The sequence below is a fragment of the Cervus elaphus genome, chromosome 7, assembly GCF_910594005.1.
Source record: "Cervus elaphus chromosome 7, mCerEla1.1, whole genome shotgun sequence".
Classification (NCBI taxonomy): domain Eukaryota; kingdom Metazoa; phylum Chordata; class Mammalia; order Artiodactyla; family Cervidae; genus Cervus; species Cervus elaphus.
Genome location: NC_057821.1, coordinates 11,694,248 through 11,712,318, shown reverse-complemented (window position 1 = coordinate 11,712,318; position 18,071 = coordinate 11,694,248). Strand labels below are relative to the sequence as shown.

Here is an 18,071-nt window from a genome sequence, read left to right as displayed (position 1 = left end):
AAATTGAAGAGTCTGGCAAAGCCAAGTGTTGGTGAAAGTGGATCACCAAGAGCTGTCCCCACTGGGCATGTTTAAAGAGGACAACTTGTCCACCTTGGAGGACAACTGAAAGATATCTCATTGAGTTGAAGATGCTCATAATGGAAGACCCAGCAGTACTCCCAGTGCTCAGGAGGTGTTACAAGAATGTTTATTCAGGTATTTATACTTGTTAGAGTGAAACACTGGAAGCAGCATAAATGTCCATTTACAGAAGAATGGATAAAAAACATTGTGACTCTTGTATAATGTCACAGCAGTGTACAGCAGTGAAATGGGTGAAATAAGAGCTACATGAATAAATCTCAGAGTCATAATGTGGAATAAAAAAAGCAAGTTGTAGTATTGTAGAATAATACAGCACAGTATGAAACCCTTTATTAAGAGTTGAAATATACAAGGAGTAATATGTCATTTATGCGAATTTCTATAGATTCATAACACAGCAACTTCACGTTGTTATGACTTCAGTGAAGAGGGAAGGAGTCTCAGTTCAATCGTTTACATAGTTTCTTTTAAAAAGACAAATGACCTGAGAGAAACATATCACAGGTTATTAGCCTTTCTTTAATATAGGTAATGGGTACATGGATGTTGTATTGTCTGTGGTTTTTTTTCTACACGTTTGCAGTGTTTCGTAATGTTTTTTAAAACCCCACACAGCTGTGGCTTTTAACTTTACAAGTTGTATAACTTGACAGCACTTAGATCTGAGCTTTCCCCACTGGTAAGCCCTCAAACGCTGAGCACAGGAAGGCTGTGATTGCGCTTCACCTGGTAGTGCAGTCCTGGTGTGAGAGTAGATTGCTTGAATTTAGAAAATGACCACCTAAGAACTATTACATACATGTTTCAGTTTGGTAAGTAGACATTTGTAAACCTTTGACCAATAGTTTATAACTTTACCTTTAATTTTCAAACAGGGGTCTACCACCTGACTAGTTCTGAGGCCTTAGGCAACGTCGTTTTGGGCGTCAGAGTTTTATCTTCAGAGTCCTCTTTGCTGAGTTTTGTCATAGGCTCATAAGCAAAAAGTATCAGAGCCTGGCACACACTGGGTCCTCAGTCTGTTTCGGTACTGTTATACCTGACAGATGCCTTTGACCTCTGCCTTTAGTGAATGGCCTCTCACTTCACTGACAAGGCTTTATTTCCATTTTGGAAGGGCTGTTACTTAGTCCTGCTTATTTAGTCTGTGGGTAGCTCTAGGTGGTCTCAAAGCCTCTGGTCTCTAGGACAGAACTCTGGGCGTCCGCCTTCCTGCCAGGCCTCTCTGACATGTGGTGCGTGTTTCAGGCCTTCTCCACAGTAGGCACTCCTGACTACATTGCTCCTGAGGTGTTCATGCAGACCGGGTACAACAAGCTCTGTGATTGGTGGTCGCTGGGGGTGATCATGTATGAAATGCTCATTGGTAAGTCGCGCGCTTTCAGGGAACTTTTTCTGTGGGGTCAGGAAAGAGCCCTGCGCTGATAAGACTGTTTCAGTTGGGGTACTAAGTGAGCACTTCTCCCCCCTTGTCTTCCACTGAGAAGTTTCCTAGGTAGAAAACTCTGGGTCATCAAATGAATCCCACTGTATTCGGGCTCATGGGCACCCTGTCATGGCTTTGCTGATCATTTATCGTGGTTTTCTTTGACTTTTCCATCCTCTCCATCTGGCAGCTCTTTCATTCACTGACATTTATTAAACACCCACTGCACTCAGAGAGCCTTCACTGCGCAGTGTTAGAAGCTCTCTTACTTGCTGTCCCCCTTCTCTCTCAAAGCCTTCAAAGCATGGACCCCTCTGACCTCTCTCCCTCTTGCTTGGTGTATGTGTATTTAGGGGACGTGTCCGTGGGGCTGCCATATGCCTGGGCCCTAGGAGAGCCCTGTCAGTGGTGGCCTAGAGCGAGTCCGTGTGAATGATGGTGTGGCAGCGTCTGGCTGTTGTCTTCGGAACATGGGATGGTTGCCTGTGGAGGGGGATGTGATCTGTGTGGGGGGCAGGTGGAGTAACACGCTGTGACTGCCCTCTCCCCTGCAGTTCTCAGGGGTGGGGTCACTTTTCCCAAATAAGGATGTTCCTAGAAGGGGTCGTTTCTTAGTGTCACATCCTTTCTTTTCCCTCTTGGGGCACAGGGAGCCCTGTGTCTACAGCTCGGCTTCTGTCCTCCTTCCTCTTGAGCCTAGCTGGCTCCCTCATGGTATCAGAAGCACAACTTCACTTTGGATTTGGGGGGAAATGAACAATTGGTTTAGTTGTTTTCTGGGATGAGTGGGAATCCTGTCCATGTCACGTAGGAAAGGACACATAGGATCATTAAAATTCTATTAGAATCAAATTAAGTGGAATAATCTCACTCAGATTCAGAGTTCTGGGATGTGAAAGCTCCGAAGTTCCCTTTTCATTACAGGCTACCCACCTTTCTGTTCTGAGACCCCTCAAGAGACATATAAGAAGGTGATGAACTGGAAAGAAACTTTGACTTTTCCTCCAGAAGTTCCTATTTCTGAGAAAGCCAAGGATCTCATTTTGAGGTATCAGAGAACATTTCCCCTGTCCCCCACCTAGGCCTTTTGAGATGAATGAATCCATTTTTTTTTTTTTTTTAGAAATTTCATCATTTCCTAGGTCTGCCTGCCCTCTGCTTCCTCCCATTTCTTTTTTTAAAAAAGGGGGAGGTTATTCCTTTCTTTTTCTGAGGAGACTACTTGAGGTGTGCTGAAAGGCCTCTCTTTTCCAGATTCTGCTGTGAATGGGAACATAGAATTGGAGCCCCTGGAGTTGAGGAAATCAAAAATAATTCTTTTTTTGAAGGTGTTGACTGGGAACATATCAGGTATATCCATATAAAAGCTTTCAGGATAATTTGAGTCTATAGTTTGCTTAATACTAATTTAGAAGCCATTACTGGCATGCCAAATATGGGAAGAGAACTTCTCAGGAATTCAGGGTCTTGTCCTGATTTTTGCTCCCGCTGAGGACTGGGAGTCGGGACTCCGTGTCGGCCGTGTGCCGCGGGGTCGTTCCAAAGTGAAACAACTGAGCATCGTGTTCCACTTGCTTTTTACCTCGGACACACCAGTCTCTAGTGTTGGGGGCCACCAGCCGGACAGTCTGTACCCACAGGTGGAGGCTGTTATTGGGGGGTAGAGAAGGAGGAAAGGAGTGGAGGGTCGGGAGGAAGAGGAGCATGAAATTGTCGTGGGGGGTGGGTCATAGAGCGCTGCCAATGTACTGCCCACACCGCCATAGCCAGCATTCCCTGGTTGCTAAACAGAAGATGAAGTTGTATCTGTTTCATAATTGTCCCTAATTTGCATGCTTGTGATTTTTAACCTTTGCCTTTTAGCCCGTCTACTTGGTGGCACTTCTGGTAGAAAAGGGCAGAGCCCTGCACGAAGGGATGTGTAGAGGTTGGGTTTCCCTTTTCAGCAGACAGGGCAGGCTGTCAGGAGTATGCTAACTTTGAATTTTAATTTCACTTTATTTTTCTTGTCTTTCTTCCTAGCTATGGATAACTGTTATATTTTTTCATCACAATTTTGTTTGGATTTAGTCAGCTAGTGTGGTTGTCAGTGGTCATAGCTTTTCAAAGGAAATAAAGGCTGCCTGTCAGTGGACAGTGTTTCCCTGCCAGTCAGATCAGGGGTCTTTCCCAGACTTGTTAGTTGTGACCCATATGATTACTAACCATAGTAATTTTTGGCATCTGTTCTTGGCAGAGAGAGACCTGCTGCAATATCTATTGAAATCAAAAGCATTGATGATACCTCAAACTTCGATGAGTTTCCAGAATCTGATATTCTTAAGCCAACAGGTAATACTACCACCACCTCAGGCTGCCTTCCTTATCAGTGTATTTTTCCCCCCAAATTTGGGTGTGATGTTTACAGATCACACTTGATCTTAGCCAAAAGGCCGAGAAGCAATGATGTTTACAAATCTGAGTAGAGAACTTAAGTTCTTCAGACTGTCTGTAAGTATTTTTCCAGTGTTAATGCTGGGCAGCAAGTGAGACCTTGCCAAATGGAAAGTGAATACAAACGCCCACGTTTAGACGGCTCAACCACAAAGATTTGCTCTCTCTATTAAATCAAAGGTTAGGTAACCTGAAATGACAGAAATGGGAAAATAAAACTTTAAAAATATTGTGAAAAATATGAGGTTCAAGGAACATAGGCAAGCAAATGTAGAAAATCTGCAGAATGTTCTCCCGAATGTCACATCTTCAGTACTGAGTAGTCAGTCCATCAGGGTAAGGCCGTGAATCAACTCTCACATCTGTTTCTTTCCCAGTGGCAACAAGTAATCACCCTGAGACAGACTACAAGAACAAAGACTGGGTCTTCATCAATTACACCTACAAGCGCTTTGAGGGCCTGACTGCCCGGGGGGCGATACCTTCCTACATGAAAGCAGCAAAATAGTGTTCTTTGAAAAGGGATCCTAAATTGAGCAGAGTTCTTTGTACAACATCATGGTTTTCTTCTCACCTACTTTTGAAAGAGTTTCCAGGAAGCTTATGGAACCCACCAGCGTGGTGAACATGGTGATAGTAAGTGGATTCTCTTCCATAACACATCTGATGACTGGTAGAACAAAGACAACCGTTTCTACTGTGTTGGCCATGAACGGCTGTCCTGCTTCTTTAGAAGCATCATGAGCCAATCTGATGTTTTAAAAAACCTCAAATTTTCCTAAGTTCATCAGAACGAAGGGGGAAAAACAGCCATCATCTAACTTGAGACTGTAACATAAACTTATTATCACCCAGTTCTGGGTTTCTGTGACATGCTTCCTGTCAAGCCCACCAAGTGTTTTTTTTCTTTACGGCTAAAAGTTCATAGTACTAAAGGAAATAAAGCAATAAAGAGCGTCAGCAGCCAGCATTCTGGCTGAAGGAAATGATCCACCATTCTGAATGGATGGTTATGGTGGTTTCTCCCCGGACCTCAGCCTCTGGCAAATGGCTTTTTATAGCCTTCAATCATGGTGCACTTTATTTATGGTACTAGGATAAAGACTTTCAATCCATTTTGATTTATTTGCTCCTGCCCATCTAAAATACTCCTGCTGCTTTTCTGAGTGTTGATGGAGGAGGCCAGCTTGATCCATCATTGCTCTTAGAAGGCCAAAGGCTGCTGGGCATCACCAAGGAGTCGCAGATCATGTGGAAAATTTTCACCTTCTCTTCACGACTGTATCAGAAAATCCCTTTGGATATTGCCATGGCCCAGCAATACCCACAAGTGCTGCCAACAGGACCTCAGCTCCTTCCTGGGAACACATCAGGGGCAGCCTGGGCAGAAGCAGGCGGCCTGGAACCCTCTTGGCGAAGGTGCTGCTCCTGTTCTGTCTCCAGGACCTCCTTGCAAGCTGTGAGGGAACCAGCCCAGTAACAGTGCAGGGCCAGCCTGCAGATGCTTGTACAGTTCACTCCTCAGTCTCTGGTGTGACCGTATTTGTATTCAGTGTTTCTCCTCTTCCAACTTTAAGGAACCATTTTGCCTTGGAATCATGATTACAAATTTTTCCTTTGCAGATGCCTTCCTGGGGGATGGCCCTCTCCACCCTAAAGGGTCACCTGCAGGCCTGGGCTGACCAGGCCTCTTTGCTGGGGTGGTCTCTGAAGAGAGACCCTCTGAATTTTAGCACAAAGTGCCTTTTCTTTCACAGCTGCCACCACCTTTAGAGAACTTTTGCTGCATCGGAAAAATGTGGAGGCTCCATATTAATGCATTATTGCTTTAAAAAATTTTGATGACTCTTAAAGCATCGTTTGCACCTATGTGGTAACTCTGCATATTGCAGAGTGTCGTGGCCAAGTCACAACTGGGAGACTGCTTCTTGCCAGTCTTGAGGTTGTAAACATCAGCTATGAAAGGAAAGTATGTTCTAGCTTAGCCATTCAGGAAAAAAAAAAAAAAAAAGGAATATCAAAGTGACAGTAGTAAGTGAAACTGCTTTAGAGGAAGGAAAAAGAATTTTAGGGAAATATTAACTCTGGATGAAGATCATGTGTTTGCCCCTTATTCTTTCATTCATGGTTTGCTGGTGAAGAGGAAGTGAGAGTCTTTTGTGTAACTATGTAGTTTCTTTGGATTACCAAATAGTTGGGGTCTTGACCTCCATGTGTTTTGCAAGAGTGTGTGGTAAGCATGGGTAATGAGAATAGGGGGGTGATAGTCTGTATGTTGGAAACTGGCATGGAATGATTTTTCTTGGGCGGGGGGGCAGGGGACGCCCACATTTTAACTTCTAAACTTCTGAATAAACTGTGTGAAAACAGCTGTATAAATTTGTGTGTGTTAAAGCAAACGTGGCTTGTAATACCGAGAGGCAGAGTGCGGGCGGCTTCTAACCCCTTTGTCTGCAAAGCATTGGAACAGTGAACATCTTTAGGCGGAATGCTTTACTGCCTCAGGGAAGATGGGAGCCTGCCCTTCTGAACTGGAGCTCATGTGAAGAGACGTCTGCCGGCCCCAGCCTCTGCTCCTTGCACCTGGCGGTGGGCACTCCTGCAGTTCAGTGCAGTAAGGCCGAGGGGAGACCCGCTGACCAAAGGACCCTCTGTACAGCTGTTTGTAGCTCAGCCCCGTTTTTCCCACAAGCTCCCAAGATGGACACCTCAGCTCCTGGGGTCCACCAGAGCAGGGCTCTGCTCGGGACCTGTAAGTGAGGAGTCTTCTCTGGGTCCAGGAAAGGAGCCGCGGGCAAAGAGCAAGCAGGGTGGGATCCGCGGGCATCTGTTTAAATGCAGCTTAAACAGAATGTGTTGTCTTCCCATGGCTCAGGAGTTTCAAGAAATATCGGGAACCATTGTTTCTGGGTTCTGTCTCTTAGGGGGAGTTAGAAAATAATAGACCTTAACTGTACCACGTACTAAAGTGAAACCGAATACTGATGTCATTCAGTCTCCTTGATTCAGGAGTACAGCAGAATTTTCTTCAGTGCCTATTTAAGAATTACTTTCAAAAGTAAGAGGCAAATTCCTTTGGGATTAATAGGCACTGAATAGCAGATGGCTGATTTTAGTGCTCATCTATATAACGTAAGAATCCTCTGCCACTGATTGCTAATACTCTTTCTCTGAATCATTTCCTTGGAAAATGTATTTCTTGGATCACCTTCTGTTACTCTCTTCTCGGCCTTTGTGTGTCACCCAAATGGTGTTTTTAAGTGAATGCAAAAAGGATTCAGTGAATGGTATTTTCCTTTCCTAGTCAGCAACATTTCCCTGGAATCGTCTACCAAAGCCAACACTGACACGCTCTACAATGCTTTTCAGGCATATTTTCAGAGATAAACATCTTGCCCACGTTAATACTTAAGCATCCATAAAATAAGAGAGCTCAGTCCCAGGCACACAGGGGAGCAATAGGGAGCCCACGATGGTTCTGAACCACAGATCAGTGTGAGGAAAGAGTTCCCAGCCAGCAAGTTGGCTTAAGAGAATTGTGGCATCAACTGTAAAGTTACTACATTAGTGTTGCTGTAACAGTACCGTTAAGCCAACCCTGAGTTCCTGGGAAGGTTGAGGACACTTTCAGAGATGTTTATAAGTAGCAGTGATTTAGCAGAGGGGAAAGTGCAGGCCGGGATTTGGGAGGCTGGTAGGTATGCTCCCCTGCAGTGACAGAGGCATGGAGCTACGAATAAGTATTCCTTTCTAAAGAACACTTCTCAGTGTTACTGCATTTCCCTCTTGCTTTGGTTTCTTCCAGTTGTATGAAATGTGTTAGTATTAATTATCCCATGTGCAAAACATGCTACTAATTTTTAAAATCATTCCTGTGGTCACTGGTGTCCTAACTGCCTTAGGCACTGGTTTCTCTTCAGCCCCCATCTACCTGACCACTCTGCGGCCCTTTCACTGCTGGGAAACAACTGCTTCACCTCTTTGACTTACGTTTGTAGTTCTACTTCTGTCTAAGTGCTGGGGTTCCTCAGAACAGTGCCTTTGCCTTCTTTTCACTCCTGTGACTTCCTCCATACTGTGGCTTCAACTGCCACTTTTGTGACGAGATCTTCAAAATGACCATCCTGCCCAGAATATCTCCCCAGAACTCTAGATCCCACATAACAAGTGCCTATCAGAAACTACCACCTGGAAGGCCTCTTACAAGCACAAACTGTTTAGGGAGCTTTTCTTGCTTCCACCGGCGTCTTTCTAGCTCATTCTTCCTGCTGTCCACGCCAGAAATTTCTTACACAACTCCCATCAGTGAACATGTATAATTCTTGAACGTGATCATCCATCCTGCCAGACTTCACCATTCCTTGCTGAATCCTTTGTTGTGGTCTCTTAGCTGGCCTCTCTGTTCCTATTCCTTCCCCTTTCAAGTCTGTTGTTCTCCCTGCTGCCAAAGAAATTCTTTTAAATTTCAGATCTGGTCATGTCATTGTCCTGCATAAAACCCACTGTTGTTCACTCACTCTTTGTTGTCCAACTCTTTGCGACCCCACGGACATCAGCATGCCAGGCTCCCTGTCCATCACCAACTCCAGAGCTTACTCAAACTCAGGTCCGTCCAGTCAGTGATGCCATCCAACTATCTCATCCTCTGTCATCCCCTTCTCCTCCTGCCTTCAATCTTTCCCAGCATCAGGGTCTTTTCCAATGAGTTGGCTCTTCGCATCAGGTGACCAAAGTATTGGAGCTTCAGCTTCAGCCCTTCCAGTATTCAGGATCCAGTATTCAGAATATTCAGGATTGATTCCTTTTAGAATTGACTGGTTTGATCTTGCAGTCCAAGGGGACTGTCAAGAGTCTTCTCCAACACCACAGTTCAAAACCACTAATTCTTCAGTGCTCAGCCTTCTTTATGGTCCACCTCTCACATCCATACATGACTACTGGAAAAACCATACAGACCTTTGTTGGCAAAGTAATGTCTCTGCTTTTTAATATGCTGTCTAGGTTTGTCGTAGCTTTTCTTCCCAGGAGCATCTTTTAATTTCATGACTGCAGTCACCATCTGCAGTGATTTTGGAGCCCAAGAAAATAAAGTCTGTCACTGATTCCATTGTTTCCCCATCTATTTTCCATGAAGTGGTGAGACCAGACACCATGATCTTAGGTTTTTGAATGTTGAGTTTTAAGCCAGCTTTTTCACTTCTCTTTCACCTTCATCAAAGAAGGCTCTTTAGTTCCTCTTCACTTTCTTCCTTAAGGGTGGTGTCATCTGCATATCTGAGGTTATTGATAAAACCCTTCAGGCTTCCAAATAGCTTATGCAGTGAGACCAAACACCTTGTCTGAGGTACAGGGGTCCTTCCTTACTCTGGCCTCATTTCTGCATGCTCCCGTCCTTTTCCCTCATGACAGTAGGCAACTATTTCACCTTCACATCTTTGATTACACAGTTGAGCTGGTCTGGAATTCTTCCCTTTAGATTCATGGATCCAAAACCACTATGTTTGTCTTTCACAGTTTGGTTCACATGTCATGTATAGAATCCTCTCCTGAACTCTCCTCTAATCCTCATAGTAAGAACTGGGTACTCTACCCTTTTGGGATTCCCAAGTGACCTCAACTATTTATGGATCCGTCTTCTCCATGCAATTATAAAAGCCCTCTGAAGGGAGGAACTGTGTCCTAGGCAGTGTGTCCCCATGATTAAGCAGTGTTTGCCCTTGAACATACTCAACAGGCCATGTCTTCAGAGCATGTTCTGAACCTCTGTGCTGCTAAGGGCAGGCCTGTCAGGGAGGCCAGCTTGCTTAGCACCCTTTAAGTCATCACTATCACCAATAAGCTCCCAGGCGAAGTGAGCGGGAGTCCAGGAGGCACCTGAGTGGAAGAGGCCGAGACAGAGCCGAGGAGGAGCAAGGTGCCCACAGCAGTGCTTTCCAGGGACCCAGCTTCTTACCTGCCTTTCACTCCTGCCGTGTTTCCTCACTTGCTCTAAACCAAAATTAGAGCAGAGATATGAGCTATTTGGCTTTGTGGGGTCCTACTTAGTTGGATTTGAGGGTTCAAGTGGTCTTGAATGCAAGTTAACCAGACACTTGAGAAGGCAGACTGTTAGGGCTCTGGAACCTACGAATTACAAGGAACCGCAGGTGGCGAAGCAGGCATGGGCTGCAGGTGAGCTCCCAGCTGCGGCAGGAAAGGAAGAGACCCTCCGGGACAGCCTGTGTGCTGCTACCGTCAGCTCCAAACCCAGTCTCTGCTAAAAACAGCAACAACAAAAACATGGACACAAACGATAACATTTTATTATAGAAAAAGCATCCCAAATATAAGGATTTCGTAAACACTGGTAGGTGAACAAGTGCAACTTTAAACGTAAATACAAAGTAAAGAGGCAAAACCTAGGAGCATTTTGCCTTAAAGAGGAAATGTCATGTTCTCCTGCAGAGGGTATCCCACCAGAGCACGAACGCGGCTCCATCTCCCACAAAGGCCTCAGGTCTGCTTGCTGAACTATGCCCAGTTTAACAATTTCAAAATGATGGCAAGAAGTGGCACTGAGTAAATCACCAAGACTGACTCAACTTTCTATTGACTATTACTCAGTAAAGGCTCCCATCACACTCTGGCTGTGCTTCCTCAGAGGAGGACCAGCTGGAACACTGTCCATCCTTCCTGGGCTTATTCCACAGACCTGCATACGTTAGGTTACCACACAGAATTTAGTTCAAAACAGCATTGGCTACTGCATATTGTGCAATAAATTAAGCTACTTTCTAGCGCCCTTACCCTTTTTTCTGTCATTCTTTTAATACCTTTTCTCCACTTTGGAGAAACCATTAAGTCATCTCAGACACATTTTAACAGTCTCCAAGCCTGCATCCAGTTCCTTAATGGCAACTGTTTCCTAATCAGCTATATATGACCCGATGCACACACAGACTCAGATCCTAAACCTCAATTCAGGTTTATCTGCTTGCTGACACAGATACCTCTGAATAAGACAGTCTGGGCAAAACCATTTTCTTATGAAAATGTTTCTGTACAAACAGTCTGGCTTTCTTATTTAGGCACTTAGGAAAAAAACACCAAACCTGAGTGCTACCTTTTTCATGAGAAACACCTCTTGCCCAGCTGGCCAGTAGCTGACTCCTGACGGAAGTGACTGTAACCCAGCTCTTGGCCCTGCGAGAACTGTGAGGTCCTGCCACTGTGGAATGTCCTGACCCTGGGGACAGCAGCTGTGGCTGAGAGAAGCCACCAAATCAGAGCAATGCTTCACTCCTGGCCGGAGGGGAGGGCCGCCGAAGATACCCTCTCCACCAGAGGGAGCCTGCAGGCCCAGCTTGCCCCCCAGCCACCACCCCCTGGTGACACCTCCACGCACTTCCAGCTAGCTCACACCCGAAGCGCTGGGTCCAAAAGCACGTCAACCCAATTCTGGGGGAAAAAGACCTAGTTTTTAAAAGCCTGAGGAAATTAAATTATTTACACAGAGCAGAGTATTAAGTACAAGCCATACTTTCATACTTAGCCTTTAACCTAAGCAAGGACTAATTGTGTTAGCTAAGCCATGTTTACCCCTAAATGTTAATATGTAATCTATAAAACAGAAATTACACATAGTTACTACAGACTACACAAAAGTTTAACTCCAGTTTCCTTTGTGATGGCATGGAAGTCAATTGTAAAGGAAGCACCATTAAACAATCTGGGCTGGTCAACTCATGCGTGTAAATGTAGTCCCAGGAAGGTCAAAGCCAAGCCTGACCTCACACGTGAGCCAGTTCTTTTCATAGAATTAAACCTACCTTCTGGGCTACAAAATAACACTAACCCTCAACAGCAACCCTGGCCATCAGCCATACAAACGGATGCCAGTGTTCATCAGAGTGACTCTGTAGCTGGGGGATGGCTCAGTTTAACCCCTTGCTACTAATTTTTCTGAATAACAACAGAGCATTGATGTGTGGTCACATGCACAGAACACACGCCTTAAGAACACTCTTGTTCATCAAGCCTGGAAAGAGTAGCTGTCAGCACACTCCTGACTTTACCTTTGGAGGACTGTGACTAGGGCAGTCATAAAATGGCACTGAGTAGCTTCCCTACTAGCATCTTATGGAAATATGAGACAGTATCATATGGAATTTAAAAAAACCAGGCCTGTTCTTAAAGAACTTGAAGGAAGCTGTATCCCTTCTTAAATGCTCAGGCTCGGTGACTGGAAGGCCAACCTCTACCACAAAATGGGAGAAAGTCTCAAGATGTGTCTGGCTGTAAACTCTGAATCGAGCTCTACAGTTCACAGCCACGGGGACATCAGTACAGAGAGTGACCACGCTCTGTTAACACAGAGCCGACAGCATTCAGATCACTAAGCTGGATTCCCTTCTACCCATTCTTCCTTTGGGGTTGACACTGGTATGGTTTTCCTACCTAGTGTGTGAGCAACTGACAGGCTGTTTAAAAAACCAAAATACCTCAATACCTAAAATATTCCATGGTATGAAATGAACATACAACGAAAAATCCTACACTGGGACAAAGCCTAACCAGGTGATGTTTCCCCACTCAGATTCACCCCTAATCCTCCTTCCCAAGCTCTTACTAGTCTTTCTGTTGAGAAACTGAGCACTTTTGGAAACTTACTGCTCACATCTTAAAAGCCTGTTAAGTCATATCTGAGGTCTCCGAGACACACCCACAGCAACATGCTAGCCTAGGGTGAAGGCTACAGCTTCACACCAGATTCCGAGCCAGGAGCATCAAAGTGGTCTGATCTGGAGAGCTTCTTCAACTTGGGTTGTGAATTTCATTCCAATAATAATCTGTTTAAGCTCAGAAACCTTGCAGCTAATGTTTCATAAACACTGTTACGCATTATCCTTCCTGTCAAAGAATCTGTGAGGTTTTAGATTGTTCACTGCTATAATGAAAAACAAAACTGAACTGAAGTTCTTAAGAATTTCCTTTTGAACATCTTGCGTAAGAGCCTATTTCTTCCCAGATGCAGCCTGGGCACAGATGCCACCAGGATGGTATCTTCACTAACCTCTAATGGGCATCCCATCAGTGTTTGTTTGTAGAAGGTATAGATTGTCTCCTTTTAAGTTTGGTCCCTTGCTGCTAAGTAATTCGCCTGGTATTAAACAAAACAACAACCAAGAACAGAGTGTGAAGGACGAGAACTGCTTTGCCAAATATGAGGCAACAGGAGTCCTGACTTCCTTTTTTGCTTCCGCAGTTATGCAGACTTGGTGAACAGCACCAGACCCCAAATTTTCAAGTTTCCAGGGCTGCTGCAAAGCTGGTAGTTTAATTACCAGCAAATGCTTTTTCATCCTCTGCTGGAGGCACAGGCTTACTGAAAAGGATACAGATTAATTATGGGAGAAGAGGAAAGGATGGGGGAGAAGCATGTCTCCTACTCAGTGAGACAAACAGGGGAGTACTGGCTGGGCATCCCACACAGAGACAAGGCCTGCAGAGGGACAGACCCACAGCCGGCCCTAATCCTGAAAGTCATTAGAAGCCATCTGAGAAAGTGGGGCATTCAGCCGGTCAAGTTCATCCACTTGCGGTGGATGGTGCATTAAGATTTCTTGGTCCTCCAAGACATCTTCTCCAGCAGCTACTAGATTTGTGAGGGATTTGCTTCTAACACACTGGAAATCCACGTGGCGACTCTTTCCTTCTTCTTTTTCCCATGACATCTGGATAAAGGGGCGCTGCACATAATTATAGATTACTTCAGACCGGCCGCCAGGTCTCCTCTTAATTTTTTCTTTACAGGTAGGATAACCTGAAACAGGGGGAAAAAAGGCCATCATAACCACAGAAAATTGCTCACTCGAGTTCCCATACTTCCTTCTTTCTAACCACATCAGTTTCCTCCCAAGTCTCAAGACCATGTGAAAACCACAGGGAGGAGACCATATTCCCCAGCCCCAGCTGCCCAGGTTAAGTAGGTCTTGTCCCTGAAAGGGAAATAACAAAAACTATATTCTTTCTAATGGAAGGGGGAGAAGCCTCTTACTAATTTCAGAAGTCTCTTTTATTGGCTTCAACACTACAGAACAAAAATCCTACTGTGGCATGGCTACTATGGCCCTCTCATTCTATGGCCTAGAGGGCATCCTGTATGAATAGGTAAGGAAATGTGAAATGTTTAAGCCTAAAGGAAAAACTGGGATGCTGCCTACAGTATCTAAAAGGCTGTCACATGGAAATGGGAGAAATCTTATTCAACTTCGCAGACTGGGACTAGAAGGAAGACGGAAGAGGGAGGAGGTAATCTACTAACTGTGGAAGAATGTTCTCATGGTAGGACAGTATGATGGGCTACTCTGCGAAATGGAGTGACCCCTCTCCCTCTGTCCCTATAGTTATCAAAGAGATAAAGGAGGATGTAGTAGAAAGAGGTTTAATAGATGGATCTCAAAAATCTCTTCCAACTTTAAGTTCCAACCTAAGTCAGACACAGTGACAGGTTCTGAGGGCAACACTGAGACAGCTACAGCAGCAAAACAAGTGTCAAAGACCCACGGAGGGGAGACCAGAATGGCTTCCGCACTCTCTCAAGTCAGTCTCCAATACGCTTCCATGGAGATCACAGGTTGGGAGTCACTGTTCAAATCACTTAAAGCAGGTCTGTCAATACACCCAGACATTCCTCAGAGGTATGCAGTAGAATAAAACGAGTCTCTAAGTTAGTTTTCAGAAGGACCCTTTCAGATCCCAGAAAGGTCCTCACCAGGACTGCTGACTAAACATGACCCTCCCACGTGGTGAGCCCACGAGCCCCGCATTTCCCTCGTGTCCTTCACCCTGACTGCTCTGTATCTTGAGGCAGTCAACTGGAACTTATTCCTACAGCTGCTTTAAAGCATTTTCAACTGGAAATGAAAAGAAAACGTACGGGCAAAACAAAAACAGGGTAGGAATGTGGTTTCCATGTGCGTCTATTCTCTAGGCCCTCAAAAACCAGGTTTTAATGACATAAGATAGCCACATATCCGACTATATCCACAAGCCATGCAAGCTGGATACTGACGGGGTTGTTCTTTACCTTCAATTCCAATGCGAATGTTTTTCAAGCCCCGTTCCTTTAACACTGTTTTAGCAACATCCCGATTCTCAATGTATTTGAAAAATCTGTAGAGCTTAGAGCTATAAAGAACTGGAAAAGAAAAAATAAGTCTGGAGTTAGTCATGGAGTGAATACCTCTGTAAGAGAAAGGAGATGAGCTAACAGATTCAGACTAATGAATGACCTGAGCCCTGATGCCAAAAAATTCATATGGATCACAGAGTAAATGTTAAAGAATAAATCAACCATAAGAAACCATGTTAAGAAATTTTTATAGTCTCAGGGTAGGGAAGGCTTTCTGGATATGACATAAAACCTAGAAGTCATAAAGGAAAAACTAAAAAATCTCTGCTTACCCAAAACCAAACAAAGCTAAGAAGACAACGAACTGAGAAAAATATCTGCCACTCTTATTACAAAGGGCTAATTTCCTTGATATCTATAAAGAGAGTAGTCACAAAGAGAGCTTTTACAAACCACTAAGTAAAAGACTAACAATCCAACTTTGTAATGGGCAAAAGGCACGATTACAGTTAACAGAAAAGGAAATTAACATGGCTTTTAAAAAGATGTTCAGTCTCATTCATGGACTAAGAAATGCAAATTAAAACTCCAGCAAGATGCCGTCTTTCACGTACCAGAGTGGCAAATATAAAATTTCAGTAAAACTGTGTCTTGGTGAAAAATGGAAAATAAACTCATCATATTGTTTTGTGAGCTATAAACTGGCTCAACCTTTAGAGAAGATAATTTGGCAAATTTTATTAAAATCATAAAACCACAAAGGTTTTGACACAGAAATTCTATTTCTAGGAATATTATTCTACAGAGATATACATGTGTGAAAAGTCTTTCTTTAAAAATAATTCACTGGAGCATCAGTCATAATTTATAGCTTAAATGGTCAACAAAAGGGCTGGTTAAATCAATTATGGCAACCATACAATGGAATACTATACAGTCATTAAAGAGATGGTAGAAGCTTTTTAATATAAGACATGATATAGAATAGCCTCTACAATATGGTATCTTTTGGGGAAAAAAACATGTACATAATTGCTTATGTATGTGCACTGAATAAATCTGGAAGGATATAAAAGAAACTGAAGAGGAAAACTACGTGGATGAGGCAGGGTGGGAAGAAAACTTCTCAATGTATATCCTTTTGTATTTTCTGAATTTTGAATCACTACCAATTCAAAAGGATTTAAAAATGGAACAAGTGGAGAAAGGAATGACAGCACCACTTAACGTGTGGCCTCGGTGTGACCCAGCAGGGACACCAGGGGCAGGCGTGGGAAGCACAGGCACGCTCACACACTCCCCAGCACGGAAGACCTGCGTCACCAGACTGACCATCCAGGTGAGTGTGCTGACCACCAGCTCCCCAGTGACAGCCCACTGGTTCTAAGATCTAGCTCCGACTCTGGGCAGCACGTTTCTTGCTGAAAACATCGACATCATGCAGGGGGCTCCTACTTTGAGAATATTCCTCTCCCATGGGTGGGGGGTGGTCTTCGTCCCAGTCCACAGAATCCTCATCCGTCAGCACGACAATGTGGCATTCTCTCTCCCCTTTCTTGGCACAGCCCACCATGATGGGCAGGATCAGCTCTTCGAGGTAGTGATCAAACTGCTTGTGAGCACCATCATTAGACAGTTCATGCAGTAAAGCACCTGGGAGACAAAATGCAAGTGAACATCCTCTCTGCTCAAATGCAGGTATTACTGGAGTGAAAAGATTATGAGGTAAACGGCTATTATCATTGGTAAGGTCCAGAAAAGTGGCTCATTTCAAGGCAGAGAATGTTTTCTGCTCTGAGGTGATAATTAAGCTTTATCATGAATTTGTTACGTGCTTTACACATTCTACCAATATCCTGTTTAATAAACCCTGAGCATTCTGAACAGTTGAGGTTTTTTCAACATGCAATGTCAGAACATAAGCACTAATTCTATAAGAGATAGAACCATCATTTGGGCATGACTCTTTATAGCACCTCTTCTGAAGATGCTCTGGACTACAATTTAGAGTACCACAGGAGAGGAATAATCTAAGGTTTGGAGACACCAAAGGACTTTCTCTAAGTGGGTACTAGACTCAATGGAGAAACCACACATCCAGAGAACGTCATGGAATATGAAGGAAAATGTATCATGAATTTTAAAGAATTTTAAAATCATTTTACAAAGCTTAGATAATGATAAGAGCATTCAGACAATCAGTTTCTCCATCTTTTCATTTGTTAAGTGAGATTATCACCCATCTTTCAAGGGTTAATTGTGAAAATTAATGCAAGTTCACATCTATAAAGCACTTAACAAACACTAAGTTAATGATAAACTGTAAGAAGTACCAGCCAATTTATGTCCTGTGACTATCAGTGAACCTTCCCTCACATCTGAGGATGAGCATCCTTATTTGTTAAAGAGTTGAGATACCAAGGTCCCAGGAGAAGAAGCAATTAGCTTGGTGACTCACGGGGTCAAGTTAGCCTTAGAACCCATTCATGTTCTTGTGTTTACTTCCTCACAGTTTTGAAGCAAGAGAGGGAATAGTTAGCACCATGTCTCTTTTCTGCAGATGATCTCCAACCCACACTTGAAATGCTTTCTGTTTAGTAATAAAAATGTCAATTCTAAGCAAATTCAAAGTTTAGCTGCTCAAATGCAGTTGGCAGCTCCTCCTGTACTCACTCAGATCTTGACATCGGATAGTGTTGAAGTCAAAGTTAATGCAGAGGTAATCACACGTATCTCTAAGGTCTGGGATAGAGATGCCATCAGGACAACTGATGATACCAGTTTTGTAATAATCCTATAAAGAGAAAAAAGAGGAAATGTAGTCAAAGAACAAGATGAAAGCGTCCCTCTTCAACCCTGACTCATTCACTCCTGGTTCAGGTACAGTGCTGGGTTCCTAGAGCTACCACCAAGTTGGTGATTCATGAGACAGTAAAGTGGCTCCCGGCCATCTTGACATGTTTAATCACAACTTGATACCTGACTGAGCTCACACAAGCAAGAAGGACTTAA

The 18,071-nt window shown here is 43.9% G+C and overlaps 2 protein-coding genes across 6 annotated transcripts in view; one reads left to right on the top strand and one right to left on the bottom strand.

Moving 5' to 3' along the window:
- The window catches only part of STK38 (serine/threonine kinase 38), a 42,002-nt gene extending 35,687 nt beyond the window's left edge, over positions 1-6,315 (top strand). For both annotated transcript variants that reach the window (XM_043907307.1, XM_043907308.1), the window contains exons 10-14: positions 1,336-1,453; positions 2,438-2,561; positions 2,768-2,863; positions 3,750-3,844; positions 4,324-6,315. In XM_043907307.1, the coding sequence (XP_043763242.1) occupies positions 1,336-1,453; positions 2,438-2,561; positions 2,768-2,863; positions 3,750-3,844; positions 4,324-4,454 (564 nt within the window). In that variant the 3' untranslated portion in view covers positions 4,455-6,315. The remainder of the gene's footprint in view (positions 1-1,335; positions 1,454-2,437; positions 2,562-2,767; positions 2,864-3,749; positions 3,845-4,323) is intronic.
- A 3,911-nt stretch (positions 6,316-10,226) lies between these two features.
- The window catches only part of KCTD20 (potassium channel tetramerization domain containing 20), a 39,483-nt gene continuing 31,638 nt past the window's right edge, over positions 10,227-18,071 (bottom strand). For all 4 annotated transcript variants that reach the window (XM_043907304.1, XM_043907302.1, XM_043907306.1 and 1 more), the window contains 4 exons: positions 17,733-17,853; positions 16,515-16,712; positions 15,015-15,125; positions 10,227-13,748 (listed from right to left, as the gene is read on the bottom strand). In XM_043907304.1, the coding sequence (XP_043763239.1) occupies positions 13,456-13,748; positions 15,015-15,125; positions 16,515-16,712; positions 17,733-17,853 (723 nt within the window). In that variant the 3' untranslated portion in view covers positions 10,227-13,455. The remainder of the gene's footprint in view (positions 13,749-15,014; positions 15,126-16,514; positions 16,713-17,732; positions 17,854-18,071) is intronic.